This window comes from Amblyomma maculatum, chromosome 1 (genome assembly GCF_055883805.1).
Source record: "Amblyomma maculatum isolate TAMU_Amacu chromosome 1, ASM5588380v1, whole genome shotgun sequence".
In the NCBI taxonomy this organism is placed as follows: domain Eukaryota; kingdom Metazoa; phylum Arthropoda; class Arachnida; order Ixodida; family Ixodidae; genus Amblyomma; species Amblyomma maculatum.
The window spans coordinates 57,159,086-57,176,300 of NC_139344.1; the positions used below are offsets into that span (position 1 = coordinate 57,159,086).

The 17,215-nt window shown below is 43.8% G+C and overlaps 1 protein-coding gene across 1 annotated transcript in view; it reads left to right on the forward strand.

Annotated features, from left to right (window-relative positions):
- LOC146202441 (uncharacterized) overlaps positions 1-16,494 on the forward strand; it is a 28,703-nt gene extending 12,209 nt beyond the window's left edge. The window contains exons 10-14 of the mRNA XM_084588192.1: positions 307-785; positions 6,420-6,546; positions 10,022-10,161; positions 11,125-11,472; positions 16,158-16,494. Coding sequence (XP_084444318.1) covers positions 307-785; positions 6,420-6,546; positions 10,022-10,161; positions 11,125-11,472; positions 16,158-16,415 — 1,352 coding nt within the window. The 3' untranslated portion in view covers positions 16,416-16,494. The remainder of the gene's footprint in view (positions 1-306; positions 786-6,419; positions 6,547-10,021; positions 10,162-11,124; positions 11,473-16,157) is intronic.
- The last annotated feature ends 721 nt before the right edge of the window (positions 16,495-17,215 follow it).

Consider the following 17,215-nt stretch of genomic DNA (forward strand, 5'->3'; position numbering starts at 1 on the left):
TATGCAGTGATTTAGCACATGTAAAAGCGAGAAGTTAACACCGGAGCACACAACGCTTATAATTACTTTTACTCGTCCCTGACTTCGCGCTGATAAAGGTTACACGTTCGGTGCTGTATAGCATTCAAGAATGTTTTTTCAACGCACTTTCCGAAGCCCTTGAAGTACACATAGCGCCTCACTTTCGTAAGATACCGTATTAAATCGCACTCGGCATACACAACGCTTACAGCCACTGGCTCACCTCGGCGGGGTCTTGCAGCAAAGCAGACTTAGCTCTGACCTCTGCGCTTCTGTGGCACCCAGGTCGGGCCGCCGACTGGTGGTCTGCAGGCATCGTAATGTACAAGTTGATGACGGGACGCGTGCCATTCCGGGGGAAGTCCAAGCAGCTGCTTCGTGAGCGCATCATAACGTCGCCGCTCAAGTGGCCACGGCATGAGGAACATCCGCACTCAGCGACCACTCCGGCCAAGGACATGACCTACCGCATGCTCAAGAAGAACCCCATCGAACGTCTCGGCTCACGCAACTACAGCGACCTGAAGATGCACCCGTTCTTCGATCAGTTCGACTGGCAGACGTTGGGCACCAAGACTTACCTTTGCGAGATCCCCAGCATTACCGAGATCATGAATAGCGACGCCGAAAAAGACCGCAAGAGCGGAGATCCCGAAGACAAGCGCAAACACCAGCAGATCGAAGAGATGACCGATGTGAGCGCCGAAAGCCAGAAACCACTGCTTTGCTACGCTTCGCCCAGCTTCAGGAAGCTCATGCTCAAGGTACTCGAGTTATTCAGTACTGGCCGTTAAGACGTGTGCTTTTCCGAGTTCGGTCCTTCTTCCGCACAGCCTCAGATGCGTACGCTTGCGCCATTATTGTTGGGTTTGAAGACGAACTGAGCAGTTCGACGACATAGTTTTTTTTTTTGTAATAACTGCTACAGCTGGACGGATTGTCTCTGCTACACCCATTGTGCGCGGACAGTAGCTGGCAGAGTAGTTCACATCTAGACAGGCGCAACTAGCACGGTGCATTAAAAGTTTAAAGATATGATTTTCCTTGAACAAGCAACGCCCTTCAATTCGATTTTCTTTTTCGATCTTGAACCCTGCGTCTTAGTCATTCCAAGTACGAAATCGAAATCAGTTTGGTATATATAAGGATTTTCTTTGATTGTTTATAGATCGGTATTTTCCGATCTATAAACAATCCGGTAGAAATCCGTTCAGTTCCTGTCCAATACCTATGACGACCTAAGAAACACACAAAATAGGCAAGACCAGGAAATAATCGACTTGCGTCGACGGGTAGACGCCATGGAAAGTTCACCAGTACTGAAAACTGTGTCCGGACTAAAACAACAGATAAATGATCTAGAGCAGTACAGCCGGAGACAAAACATTGAAATTCACGGTCTGAAACGACAAGACGATGAGGACCTCCTGCTAGAAGTGAATAAATTAGCTCAGCATCTTGAGATCGCAGAACTGACTGAAGACGACATTGAAGGGTTACACAGACTGCCCGAAAAAGACGGCAAGCCAAATGTGGTAATTGTCAGATTTGCGTCGCGAACTCTTAGGGCCAAATGGTTCGAGAAAAGAAAGGAACTACAGACTAAGAAACTTGGCGTCATATTCTTTGACAACCTGACGGCAACCAACAAACAGCTGCGCTGGCTTGCAAAACGTAAAGCGAAAGAAAATGGGTATCAGTATGTTTGGACTTCAGAAGGGCGAGTCTTTGTGCGCAAATGCACTGGTGCAACTGCTATCAGGATCTCAAACGAAGAAGACCTCGAAAAGATTGTCTAGCGCTCAGTTCAAGCTCACTGTGACATCCGAATTTAAGTTATGGCCACGTACACTACTGAAACTTTTAATAGATTACTGAACAGTTTAAATTGCTTGTGCAATAAGCACGTTTCTCTCTTTCATATGAACGCAAGAAGTCTCCGAAACAAACATGTGGAAATCGAAGCATATCTATCGGTTTTCGATTGCGCGTTTGACTTTTTGGTTTTTTCAGAAACCTGGTTTTGCGATAGCTCAGAAGTAGTCAGTTTTTGTGATTATAGGTACGTTTCTGTTTATCGCGCGGAAAGGCGCGGTGGGGGCGTATCTATTTATGTACGGAAGCATCATCAGTTTGAATGCTTGCCAGATTTCACATGCGTGACCAATGATTTTGAAACAGTTGCGATTGTGTGTCACAATGTACTAGTTCTTGCACTCTACCGGCCTCCCCATGTCATTCTTCAAAACTTTCTTAGCTTTTTTGAGAGAATATTGGTTTTAGTAAACGCCAAAAAATGGAACGTTGTTGTCATTGGTGATTTCAATGTTGACCTTTTTTCAGCTGAGCAACCAAAATACCAACTTATAGAAGTCATGCTTGCAAATGGTTGTGAAAATTTAATCACCGAAGCCACTAGGGTAACAATGCATTCAAGCACGCTGATTGATATTTGTTTCACAAACATTCCTAAGGAGACAACTTTATCCGGTGTCTTGTGTTCGGATATAAGTGATCATTTATCCATATTTGCAGCACTTCCCATAGAAAGCAACTCTCAAAGTATAAAACACACTAAAAGACACATTAACAACCATAGTGTTAGTTTATTCACGTCTTTGGTGGCTACTTCAAAGTGGACAAACGTGTACGCTGAAAGCGATCCCTCTAAGTCATATGATGCATTCATTTCTACACTACAGCATTGCTATAATGTTGCCTTTCCGTTATCAACGATACTTCAGCACAAAAAAGCCCGGAAACCATGGATAACTAAGGATCTTTATAAGCGCATCAAACAGAAGGAAAAAATGTTCAGCCTTTTTCTAAAAACGCGTGAAGTCGAACTATTGCATGAATTCAAACGCTTCAGGAATAGGTTAAATTCAGATTTAAAAAAAGCCAAATTTGCATTTTTTCAACGTAAGTTTGAGAACTCTACCCAAAGTAGTAGCAGAATATGGAAAGTTTTTCGTGAGTTGACCAACGCTCCGACGGCTGACTTACCATTAGGACTGGAAATTAATGGAAGAACATACTCCCGCGAATCGTTAGCCAGTATGTTTAACAATTATTTCATAAATGTCGGAGCTTCAATGATCGTGCCAGGTAACCAACCAGAGTGCAACCTTTTAAGTTATATTAATAATGTCGTAAAGGACAGTCTATTTCTTGTTCCTACATCTGAGGATGAAGTTATTTCTATTTTGAATTCCCTTGACAACAAATCGGCTGCTGGTGAAGATGATATTAAAGCCCTACCGATTAAGGCAGTTGCAGATGACATAGCAAAGCCCCTATCTCATATTTTCAATCAAATGCTAGCCCTTGGTATCTTCCCACAACGACTGAAAATTGCTCGCGTTACTCTAATACACAAAGATGGTAAATACAATCAGTTAAACAATTACAGGTCAATCTCAGTGTTGTCACTGTTCTCCAAAGTTGCAGAGCGAATCCTATATAAACGATTTAGCACTTTTTTATCGTCAAGGAAAGTGATAGTTGAACAGCAGTACGGATTTCAGAAGGGGAAATCGACCGAAATGGCCCTGCTGCATATTAAAGATAAAATCATCCGTAACATCGAAGCCAAGTTATTTACAGTTGGAATCTACCTAGACTTTCGTAAGGCGTTTGATTCTATACAACACCATATCTTGTTCAGTAAGCTTGAGGCATATGGTTTTAGAGGCACAGCACAAAGTATTATACTGAGTTATTTACACTCGAGGGCTCAGTTTATTTCCGTACATGGCATTACGTCAGGAAAGGAAAACATTAAATACGGCGTTCCTCAGGGCTCTATACTCGGCCCGTTGTTATTCATACTGTATATAAATGATATAATTAACATTTCAACTGCGGGTGAGGTGTTGCTGTACGCTGATGACACAAGTGTCTTTTTTTTCTGGGCAGAGCCTTGAGGAACTTGAGACCACGTCGAACGCATGGCTGAATGACCTTGGTTTATGGATACATACAAACAAGCTTCAAATAAATACTAGCAAAACAAAATATATGATATTTTCTGCAAAAAACAAGCCCATTCTCAACAATGTGAACCTGTACTATAATGATGCTTTGCTTGAGCGTGTAGATTGTCATACATCCTTAGGTGTTACTTTCCAGTCAAACCTAACATGGCCCCACCATGTGGAAAATGTAACAATGAAAGTAGCGAGATGTATTGGAATGTTAAGCCGCCTTCGAAATCTTATCCCTGTCAGGCTCAAAAAGCAGCTCTATTTCTCACTAATACACTCTCTCTTTAATTACTGTTGTTTAGTATGGGGTACCGGAATTAAGACTGATAATGACAGACTATTTGCACTGCAGCGGAGGGCCATTAGAGCATTATATAAGGAAAGTTTAGACACCGTAACGTTCATGGCAACACATAATATCCTACCTTTCCACGATATATACAAGCAGAAATTATCTGTGTACGTATTTTCTGAAGTGTCGAGCAATTATAATAGATTTTCTAGTCATTATCTAAATAGGGATACTGGTCACAATCTGCGGAGGACTTTCATTGTTGTAGATAAACCTCGGACTAATTATGCTAAACAGACAATTGATCATCAAATCATGAAACTATGTAATAATTACCCAGACATACTTGATATCGCAAGAACAAGTAGAAGTCTGCCAACTTTCAAACGGAGAATAAAACCTCTTTTCACTTCAATAGAAAACCAAATACATGACTAAAGTAGATGCGAAATCGAAATGTATTGTGCTATCCCTTTACATTGTTCCAGAGTTTCATAACTGTTGTTACATTTCCTTATGTTTTGTTATTGGCACGTGTCTGAATGCGTATTTTGTACTGCGGTGATAGTTTTTAACTCGATGTTTTTGTTTCATGTGTTTTTGTTTCATATACGGTGAAGATTGTTGTATGTAGTTGCATGTGCATTGCCTGTACTTTGTACCCGCTGCTGTTGCGCCCAGTGGGGCCAGGACCTCGTCAGGAGACTAATTACCTCCTTTTGTCCTGCCCCACGGGCAGTACCATGTATTGCCCACACAATCACTGAATAAATAAACAAAAAATAAATAAATAAACCTTGCGAGAGGCACACTGGTGCGGTCATTGCAGGTGGACATAACGTTTATGGTAGACCTCAGTGATAAAACGATTAATTAACTAAAATTAACTAATGTATTTTTACTTTTCATTTCAAGGACCTACATTATGTTAAAAACTTAAAGGCGGTCAACACCGGAGTTATGAGTGAAGTTTTGAAAATTTTTTATCGGCAATTGATTTCGAAATATTTAATATAAACAAATACGCATATTTAGCTCGTAAATTTGGCTTCTTGCGAGGCATATATTTAAAATGGAGTCGCCAGCTGTAGTAATGCCGCGGAAATCAAGTTAACCTATTCTACAGCATATATATATATATATATATATATATATATATATATATATATATATATATATATATATATATATATATGTGTGTGTGTGTGTGTGTGTGTGTGTGTGTGTGTGTGTGTGTGTGTGTGTGTGTGTGTGTGTGTGTGTGTGTGTGTGTGTGTGTGTGTGTGTGTGTGTGTGTGTGTGTGTGTGTGTGTGTATAGCAGACAATTGAGAGGAAAATAAGGGGCTCGTTATTAAAGAATTTAAAGGAGCGAGCAGTCTACGAGTGCAAGGCAAACGTTGTGTTTCTTTTTTTTTTTTTATGCTTATACTGTTGGCATTTACACGAATTTATCTTATGGTGATTATTGGGATAAAGAGCATTAAATGCAAGGCGGAAGGAAAAGCAACGCGCCGATGGTGGGAATCGAACCCACGATCTAATATATATACGAAGTGAATTTACTAAACATAAGCAATAACCACTTGTTTGCGCATTAGCGATTGATTTTTACATGCTAAAAAGTAACTTCATGTGTGTATGATTTTGATAAAGTGTACGGAGCCAGGATCATCCAGGATGTTAAAATATCGTGTAGCATAAAGGCCACGGCTTGTTCCTTACTGGTTGTGAAAGTATCTATGGGTCAACATAAGATAAGAAAATGCCTTTATATAGCTGCACTTCGGTGGGTGGCAAGCAATATATTCCATTCGTGTTATTCCCCACTTTAAGAGTGGCCATGTTCATACCCCCCACCTCAAAAAAAAAAAAAAAAAGAAAAAGAAACACAACCTAGTTGCAATATAAGGAGTGATAAATTCGAAACTGTGCCACCAGAATTGGGCAGAGTACGTTCTCAGAAAGAGGAAATACGAGTTTGCTATATGCACAATTGCGTACATAGCCGCTAGAAAGGGTAACAGCACCTTTGAGATGCTATTGTGGTGAAAAGTAGGTGACGGATGAGCGGGAACCTGTAGGAACATTCTATTAGGCATTCTCTCACTTCAATGTGCAGGTGAAATCGAGTAAGTCGAGTATTAAAGTGTCCGACTCTTTCATGGAGACAAGCGGACAGACCTCCACAGCCATCGACTACCAGGCGCACTCTCCGCATTCTATGAGCAGGAGCGCAGCGTTGAGTAGTAAGTGTGACCTCCGCGCACTTCTGAATTAGTTGGCGGACTACATATTTCATAGAAAGGTGGAATGTTGAGCGAGTTGAATGTGGTTCTCGAGAGCGAAAAAAGAGGACCTAGTGTAAGAGGACACAACACGAGCTCGAGTTATGTCTTTATTTATTATTTATTTATCTCAAATACTGCAGAGCATGTATGGTCCTAGCAGGAGGGGCACAATCAAACATTGTTCAAGACATGAAATGACAATCATATATATATATGCAGGCAACATGAGCAGAGAAAAAGAAAACAAGAATAAAATTCAGTCAGAAGTGAACAAAGACTGACATCATAATGCAAAACGAAAAACTCCTTATGAAATGCTAGCTGCCGGCAGCGAACCTCGGCGAGGTGGTCGAAATTATACTCAGTTCACTACGGCGACTCTCGTAGCCTGAGTCGCTTTGGCACGCGTTAAATCCGCGAAAACACTCGATTTCGATGCTTAATGAGGTGTCCCCCATTCCAGTTCTCCAGTTCTCTCGCAATATTACCAGGTAGAAAAAAAAATTTAAAGATGGATTAGCTCTGCTATGCCTGGATATACGTAACGAAAAGCAGTGGCTGTACCTCGGGATCAGAAGAAGTTAATTTCTCCAGTCTTCGGCGCATTTCGCCAGCAGCTTAACTCTCCTTGGCTTCCATGTCGAGCGCGTCCAAGTTCACCGGCGTTTTATAATTCGTTTACAGGAAAGGAAAGGCGCAGCATCTGTCACTCGCTGAAGGCAAGAAGTGCCGTTCGGCGGCGGGGATCGGCTGGGATCTAAAAATTCGTGGTTCGATTCTAGGTTTTTTTTCTCTCTTTCTTTTTTTTAATGAGGAGGAGTCGCACATTTCTTAAGCGTTGCTAGGCAATGCCGGGAGAGCTTGGCGAGGGGGCTTCGCAGGTGGCCTTGGCTGTAACGTCACTCGGTCGCGGCATACGCGAAGCGTGGCTCCGACCCTCGTAGTGAAGCTTTTCGCTTCAAAATATGAAAAGGTAGAGCATTCCATTCGGATACAGTTCTCGGAAAAAAGCAATTTTTAAGTGTGCTTGTGCGGGCGAAAATTGGTGCTAGTGCGTGTTCCCGTGTGTGTCTAGTCTTTCTCGTAAAGTGAGTTTTGACGCATGCAGTCATCTTCATTTTGTAGGCAGTGATTTAGCAAAATGAGGCCACTAACCTTTCTTCTGGGTTCCAAAGTGTGCATGCTATGCTGATTCATTAGCATAAAAGGTGAGTCATGTCTTCTATACTTGCCAAAAATAAACCGCACAGACTGTCTTTGTACACGCTCGAGTTGTATGATACCTTTTTTTTATTATGCGGGTCCCATACAGCTGTCGTATATTCAAGTTTAGCTCTAACACAAATGTTATATGCAAGCTGTTTAGTTTGGTTTGGTTTGGTTTGTGGGGTTTAACGTCCCAAAGCAACTCAGGCTTATGAGAGACGCCGTAGTGGAGGACTCCGGAAATTTCGACCACCTGGGGTTCTTTAACGTCCACTGACATCGCACAGCACACGGGCGCCTTGCTTTGCGCCTCCATCGAAAAGCTGCCGCGGAGATGGGGATTCAATCCCACATTCTTGAAAACAGAAGTCGAGCGCCGTAACCACTGCGCTACCCCGGCGGGCAAGCTGTTTAGTAGTGGCAGGAGCATCCTTATGCGTTATTTAGTAGTGGCAGGAGCATCCTTATGCGTTATTTAGTAGTGGCAGGAGCATCCTTATGTGTTTGCTTCAGGAGCCGCAATTTTCGCGGTGCGGCAGCAGAAGTTTCTAATATGTGTTTCGACCAGGTTAATGCATTTTCATGAGTAATTCCAAAGTATCTCTAAAATGTAATAATCGTGAAGCTTATATGTAAATGTGGAGGGGTGTAGCTTACTTGTCATCTTAAATGTACCGCTTTATCAACGTTTAATTCAAACCCCAATTTGTACACCAGTGGGCAATAGCTTCTAAAGTGTTCTTGATCTTTTGTGCACGTCATTTCTTTAAACACAACACAATCATCGGCAAACAAACGGGCAGACACTTGCGAGGGAATACCATCTAACAAGTCGTCGATAAAGACTAAAAGAAGGAGCGAGCCCAGGACACTTCGATCCCTGGAGCACACCAGACGTAACATTTAACAAACGAGAAGAACAGGTTCTAATGCTGACGTACTGCTTGCTATCACTAAGATAGGCTTTGATCCTATGAACTATGCTTAATGGAAGACCAATACGTTCCAGTTTAAACAACAGTCTGGCATGTGAAACCTGGCCAAACGCCCTGGAGAAGTCAAGCAAAAGCACATCTATTTGACCGTTCCCATCTAACACACATCCAAGTTCATGCACAGTCGAAAACAGTTGTGTGACAGTCGACAATCCTTTTCGAAATCCCTCTTGAAATTCGGACAATACTTGGTTGTCCGCTAAACGTTGTCGAATATACGATGTTATTCCCGGTGCCACCGGTTTCCATGGGTGCAAGATTTTCTTCGGCCAAAAATGTTGCTTAACAAAAAAAGAAAAAAGGGCCACACAAGGCGGACTTGGTTGTCCGATGCCGGAACGGATCACTTCCCATCGGCGCAACTATACAGCAAGGATCGAACCCGGTACCTCCCAAATTTTCCTACATTGGCCCTCATTTTTTCATCGGTAACTTAACCATGAATGCGCTACATGTCTTCCTTTATCGCACAAAGAGTCGTCCGAATTCGCTAATAGGCGATAACAACACTTAAATAACTTGGTCTGCGCCAAAAACATTTTTCCGTTAAATCTTAGGCTTGTCATTGGCAATGAATGAATGAATGAATGAATGAATGAATGAATGAATGAATTCATCTGGAATGTATGGGTATAATTGGTAATAAAACATGCGATTGAGGAGGTAACGCGGCTAATAAATGTCAAGGTTTGATCCCATGTTGAAGAGAACCGCCTAAGGTGTAGTAGGTTTGTATTAAGGGAATAAATAAATAACGTATGGTTGGGCTCTCGCCCAACCATACGTTATGTGTCCTGATTAGCTCACGCGGCAAAGTGACGGTCCCGGTGAGGCCGTGGTCCTGGGTTCGAACCCTGGGCCTAGACAAATTTTGATTCAGCCATGAACTTTTGTTGAAGCTGGATAGCTTCCCTTTGTAGTCGCGTGAGGGAATTTGTATGGCCACTAATTAGTAATTGCTCCTTTAATACATGTCAAAGTTTAGCGAAGTAGACACCGCAAAAGTCAATTTCGCGACATACTGCGACTGGTAACTGAAGCTTGATGGCTCTGCACGTGTCAGCTCGAAAGCCTTTGCATGGACTGGAATAGTTGCCAGTAAAAAAACAACGTATCGTGTACAAACATAGAATTCGGGATCTCTAACAGGCAGAGCGTATGTATATAACTTAATGCTTTGCTATCTGAAACAACCATGGCAACGATTTTTAACAAGCGTTCGTTCATTGCAGGTATGGAGGGCAGAGAGACCTTGATCGCTGAAAAGGTTGATCTGATGCTTTACCGAAGAAAGAAGCTCTTCAAGTTTTGGGGCTTCGGTTTCTCATTGCAGCATGTCAAGGGAGAAGAAGCGACCTTTACTTACGTCGATGTGAGCCTCTGTCATTCCCTCATTTTAATTTGTGGAAACGTTCGAAAACACGGGCATTTCATGCCGCACACCGTTGAGCGTCACTACCTGTTTTGGCAATATCTACTAGCTCACTGCAGAGAGTATATTGGCTAACACTATGGTGAAAATGCACATGCTAAGACTGATGAAGATACAACAGTTGATGCAGCTGATGTAGCGACGTATTCGTTTTCTTTTTGGTGACCAAAGCGAATTAACGTTAAACTTCGTTAACGTTAAGAAAAGTTAGCGCAGGTATATATTGCTTTTCTTTTCCTGAACGCACAGAGCATCCTATTATTGGGCGTATGTACCTACGTCACAGTGGTGGCCACTTTGTGGTGCATGAAACACGGCGAAAGGCTGCAGACATCTGTATATGTTCAGGCTTGCACTGCTCACGCCGTGCTCTGCCCCACAAAATGACGCCCATGATGTCATTTGAATATTTCATGTATTGAACACATCTGCTTTGAATATCACGAGGTAAATGATAAGCTTCGTAACGTTGATCTATCGTGGAACATTTCTTCGCCGAGCTTCGTTATAATTAAGCGTCTCTTTGCCCAGACGAATACAAGTCTACTTGTCAAAAAGTTGGCTCGGCTTGCGAACGGAGGCTACCCTTCAACCATTGTTCAGCGCCCTTTCATACTGTGTAGCCTTCTTATTTTCTCGTTTTACCCTGGCTTCGCTTTGTATCGAGCAAGTTATCAAGTTATGCGCGCCAATTCACTCGCACGTTTCTCAGCCCTCTGAGCTTGATTGGCGCAACAGTGATTTTACAAAAAAAAAAAAAAAACAAATAAAAAAACAAACAAACAAACAAAAAACTGCACAATGGCTTGACAAACCATCTTACGACCCACTAACGTGTGCAGTGGATTGCCAAAAACTGCGCGAAGACTGACAATGCTGCTCTCTTCGTGCTGGAGGCTACAGGCGGTGACCAGGGGAACGCCTGCCGAGCTGTCCAAGGTGCTGCCATTGGACTTCATATTGTTTGTGAACGGCGTTGCGGTGTCGGACGCTCCGCTTCCCCGCATCAAGAAGATCATCAGCACTGCTGGCGACCAGATGGTGCTATCGGTGATGGCCTCCAGTCCGTACCGGTTGCTCACCAACCGCCGGGACATGCTGTCCGTTATGCGCACCATACCTCGCGAGACCGCAGTAGTCAAAGCCGCCGCGGCCAACTGCATGGGAAGCAAGCCGTTCGGCATCGGCATCCTCGATGTCGACGTGGCTGACGACAAAATAAGGCAGTCGGCCAAGTGCTTTGTGCTTCTGGTGAGGTTCCAAAAAGGACAAAAACAAGTGTGTCAATCATACTCCCTTTTTTCTTTACAGTTGATTAGCGCTGAAGTAGAATCTAGCATAAGCGAAATAATACCAGGATACGGATAACGTAATGCTCTCAACTTCAAAACTGATTTAAAAGTCTCGCTCCTGGCATCAAGGTAAATGGCTAAGGAACGGTTGTAAGTTCCGGTAGGTCATGATATGACATCGCACTTCGAGGTTAGCAGCGATGTGGCGAACTGATAGAAGCCTTAAACGTGGTTATCTCGCATCATGTTCTCGAGACAAGATCATTGCAGAACTGACTGCTGCAATAAAATGGTTAGATTCAACTTGGTAATCAGCATATATTGTTCTAGAAGCACTTTAATGGCTCACGAGTCGCCAGCCTGTCCGTGCGTGAGCGGCGAGCGTCCGCGAGAAGTTTTCCGCGGCATTTCACTTATCAATCACCCTGATGACGACATCACAGAAATAAAAATCCTTTCTTCAGCGGAAATCGTACCTCCATCCCTCGCATCCTCAGCCGAGCGCTTTAACCAACTGCGCCACGCCCGGGATGGTGAAACGCGCCTCATAATTCTCTTCGTCTACCGTGAGGATGATAGAAGCGGGATTCCGCGAGTGACAGATAATGCGCCTCTCCTTTCTTGTAAACCAATTATACAACGCCAGTAAACTTCGATGCGTTCAACGGAACGCTGGTTGTGTTCGACAAGGGGCGCGTAATGTACCGTATGCAGAAGCAACGCTCAGGCTTTCGCATTTCTCTACTGCAGATTCTGCAGTGCTCTCGGAATTTTTTTTTTTTTTTTGGATATCGTGTCGGCACACCTGTTTCGTACATATGGAAGCCTTTCAATTATTGGAGCAAGATCTTTTTCAAGATTAACAAAGAATCATGGTGTGCCTCTCATTCGTATAGCGGAACCCTTATGACTTCCCTCCCTAAAAGCCGAAATGTTCGAAAGCTGCGGACGAGGAGTCGCAGAAACTTAGATCGTCAGCCACTATATAAATGAGAAGCAAGCTTAGCAGTCTGGCCATTTTTGGCGAATACGGTAGTTTACTGGTTTGTGGCGCTCGAATCCCAAGGACGCGGGATCGAATCCCGGCGACGGTGTCCTCTTTACGGTGGAGGCGAAAAGCATCACGCCCATGTGCTGTGCGATGGCAGTGCACGTCAAAGAACCCCAGGTGGTCGAAATTTCTGGAGTCCTCCACTATGGCCTCTCTCATAGCCTTAGTCGCTTTGGGATGTTAGGCCCTATAAACCAAACTAAACCAGTACAAGATTAACGTGACAGAAGAAAAGCATTTAAGCACATAAACTGTGGTAAACAATGTCGAGAGGGCTGGCTTAAGCAACGACTGGAGACGGAACATTTTACTCCCAGCAAATTAGAAAAAAAAAAAAAAGAATATCGCAGAACATCGCCTCTCGAAACAAATTCTTACTTGCAACACATTACCTGTTATTACGGATACTTATGACGGAAGTCTCATGCGTTTCTTAGTCTATGCGGGTTATGGATGTTTCAAGCGTCCCAGATGTTCTTTTCTCGCTGCTCGTGCTTTTAGTTTTTGAAACTCATAACAACCACGTTTGTATACGTAATACGACGACTGGTAATCGTCTTCTTACTGTTTACACTGACCATAGATTTGTGATGCCTAAAGAAGAACTAATTACACCATAACTCTCAGCGAAAAAAAAAGCGCCGCCTATAGATTTAGGATGTTTAGGTAAAGAAACATTTCAAAGTTACATGTTGTAACTCGGTTTTATTTCCGCTTATCTGAGTGCGGAGGCGATGACGCTGTGAACAGTAGAATTCACGCGATGATTTGCCAACTCAGACACGAGACCGTAACATTATTACTACTCGGCCTATATTGGCTACTACAGAGCTATTTAACGCCACCGTTTGGGCGAAGGAACCTCAAAACATTTCCAACCGCCAGCGAACCGCTGTGTTCATTGCGCTTACGCTTATATAGAAGGTCCGTAAAACTCGAAGCTATTTTTTTTTTCGACAGCAAGGAGCGTGTAATCTATACCGTCAAAAACATTTGCTTCAAAAGTATACCATTCCATTTTTAAAAACGTAGTTCTTACTCCCAAGCTTTCGCCGTCAAATGCGCGGATCATGGCTCGGGGAAATACTGGGCTGTGAGCAAAAATACACCGTGAAAAGCCGATGCTTTCAGCAAAAATGTTAAATAGCAAGAGTGATACGCGCCGTTGAAATGCACAATTCACAATGATATGCAGAATCAGAGGGACTTGCGGAATGAAGTGCGCCGTAAAAATCTGGGGATAAAATGTAGCGTTCGTGAAATTCAGGGAGAATGTTTTTCAAGGTACTTCCGGAATGGGTGAGTTGGCAGCTGTTAAATGTAAAGATTTGGTTGGTTTATGGGATTTAACTTCCCAAAGCGACTCAGGCTATGAGCGACGCAGTAGTGGAGAAGTCCAGAAATTTCGATCACCTGAGGTTCTTCAACATGCAGTGACATCGCACAGCACGAGAGTTCCTCGCTTTTCGTCTTCATCGGAAAGAGGCCACCGCGCCCAGGATTCGATCTCGTATCCTTGGGTTCAGCAGCCGAGCGCATCACTGAGTCCCCGCGCCGAGGCTACAAATTGAGTCCGTGAGTCGAGGTACGATTTGAGCAGTTTAGGTGAAAGTCCTCCCATTCTATACCTATTTAGTCTTTTAGCAATAAGCGGTGGTGGTTAGATTTATTTATTTATTCAACATGCCCTTAAAGGCATTCATTCAAGGGTATTACATAAGGGGGGGGGGGGGGGGAGGGGGTTCGTGTAAAAAAAACAAACACATGTAATGGGAACATTATTAAACAGTAAATAAACAATAAACAGGCTAAATATAACATGGGAAAATAATTAAGCACCAGAGGATAAAGAAACAGGCAATAGAATACAAAGTATAGGTTTAAGAAAACAATAAGGCATAACAGAAATGAACGCGTACTACAGCGTGTACGTATTGCCAAAAAAAGGTACATTTCAAATGGCGACGTCGCTGCGGATGAGATCGTGAAGTGTGGAGGCGTTGGATTCAATGGCGATGTGTGCTCGTAGATCGTTCCACTCTAGGAGTGACTTCGCAAATGCAGATGAACGACACACGATAAGGCTGATGGTGATAGGAAAAAATCGTGGTGGAGCGATGTATGGTGATACAGTTTATGGGAAAGTGCTAGCCGTGATAGTTTGCGGCGGAAAGACAAGTCTTCTAATTCGGCGCGATTTTTTAGGGCAGTGACCAAGGTTGTATGTGAGTAGTCAGAATAAATAAAACGCGCAGCACGGTTCTGCAAGGATTCAATGTTAGCTATGAGATAGGCTTGTTCAGGATCCCAGATGGCTGATGCATATTCAATCTTCGGACGAATGAGCGTGAGGAACGCTAGTTTCTTCAGATACATTGAGAGCTTTACTGAAATCTAAGTGGGTGGGTAAATTCCAAGTACCATTACTTTTTCTCAAAATTATCTAGTATAATGTTCTTTTGTGCTAGTAACACACACACACACACACACACACACACACACACACACACACACACACACACACACACACACACACACACACACACACACACACACACACACACACACACACACACACACACACACACACACACACACACACACACACACACACACACACACACACACACACACACACACACACACACACACACACACACACACACACACACACACACACACACACACACACACACACACACACACACACACACACACACACACACACACACACACACACACACACACACACACACACACACACACACACACACACACACACACACACACACACACACACACACACACACACACACACACACACACACACACACACACACACACACACACACACACACACACACACACACACACACACACACACACACACACACACACACACACACACACACACACACACACACACACACACACACACACACACACACACACACACACACACACACACACACACACACACACACACACACACACACACACACACACACACACACACACACACACACACACACACACACACACACACACACACACACACACACACACACACACACACACACACACACACACACACACACACACACACACACACACACACACACACACACACACACACACACACACACACACACACACACACACACACACACACACACACACACACACACACACACACACACACACACACACACACACACACACACACACACACACACACACACACACACACACACACACACACACACACACACACACACACACACACACACACACACACACACACACACACACACACACACACACACACACACACACACACACACACACGCGCACGCACGCACGCACGCACACACACACACACACGCTCTTTCTCTCTGTGTCCAGTTTTTCTTCTTTCGCGTGTGCCACGTACCGCTTGTGTGTGTGCTTTGCGTCTTCAGATGCTACAATATTGATCACATTTCATGCTAGAAATCTTCCACTTACACCAAATGCCTTTCTGTTCTTTTGAACACGCCCCGTTCCCGTGTTTCAAACTTCCTTGAATAAAAAGTGTGATTTCTTGCTTTCAGTACGCTGAAGTGGTGACTTCCAACAACAAGATGGTCTTTCCCGGAGACGTGGTGACAGAGATCGACGGTACTTCGTTAGATGGCTTGACGCGGCTACAAGCCGAACACCTACTGCACGTTGACAAACCCGAAATCACGGTGTGTGTGCTCCCTCTTTCACCCATGCGCAAGAAGCGGTTTCTTATCTCCAAGATACAAGAGACAGCGTTGACCGACACCAACCTACCCAGCAAGTCTACTGCTGCTGATATTGACTGAATTCTTTGTTGCTTTCCGGTGATGTGCCGGCGATTCCGTGAACATTTCTGTGGCGTTCATGCGTTCTTCTGCTTGACGATTCGACGGAGCATGTTCCGGCGGTCACAATGACTCGCTGGCGAAAGGCTGAGATATAACGCATGCTATCGGCCGCAGCGCGTTCGCAAATATGCTATAGCAAACGCCTGCGTGCCTTAGCGCTGCATCAGCGCGGATTAATGTGTTACTTAACGATGTTATATATAGCTATGTCGCGACTTGTTTTGTAGATAAGGTTGATGTAGCCACGAATTTATTGCTTACACAATGTTTTACATATTCGTAGTCGGCATCTTTGCTGTATAAACCTGATTTTATTACATTGTTACGTATCAATGCGATTAATAAACTTTCGTAGACAAGCAGTGAGTGTTTACCTTTTCGTGACTTTTCTTGCATTCCTACCTCTTGAGTATAGGTTGTTACAAAAGTGTACACTGTGAAATTAGGATGTTGCTAGTAGTCTGAAATTGACAAAATATGAGGCAAATGGAAATAGGTATCTCGCAGGTGCTTGGCATTGTTGTGCTGCGCGCCCATATTTTGTTTTTGGAATTGCGGGCTACCCTCCGAATGCTCGTGCATAGCGAGCAAAACTTTTGCGGTCATTGCTTCTCGCCGTGTGATGGCCCTCTGGTATATGGCGCGGGATTGTCCCAGACGGCCGGGAGCCACCTGCGTTCTGTTTTGGCGCCGAATCCTCAATCGAAATGACTTAGCTCTTCAACGCTCCCGTATAAAGATACGTATTGAGACCTGGC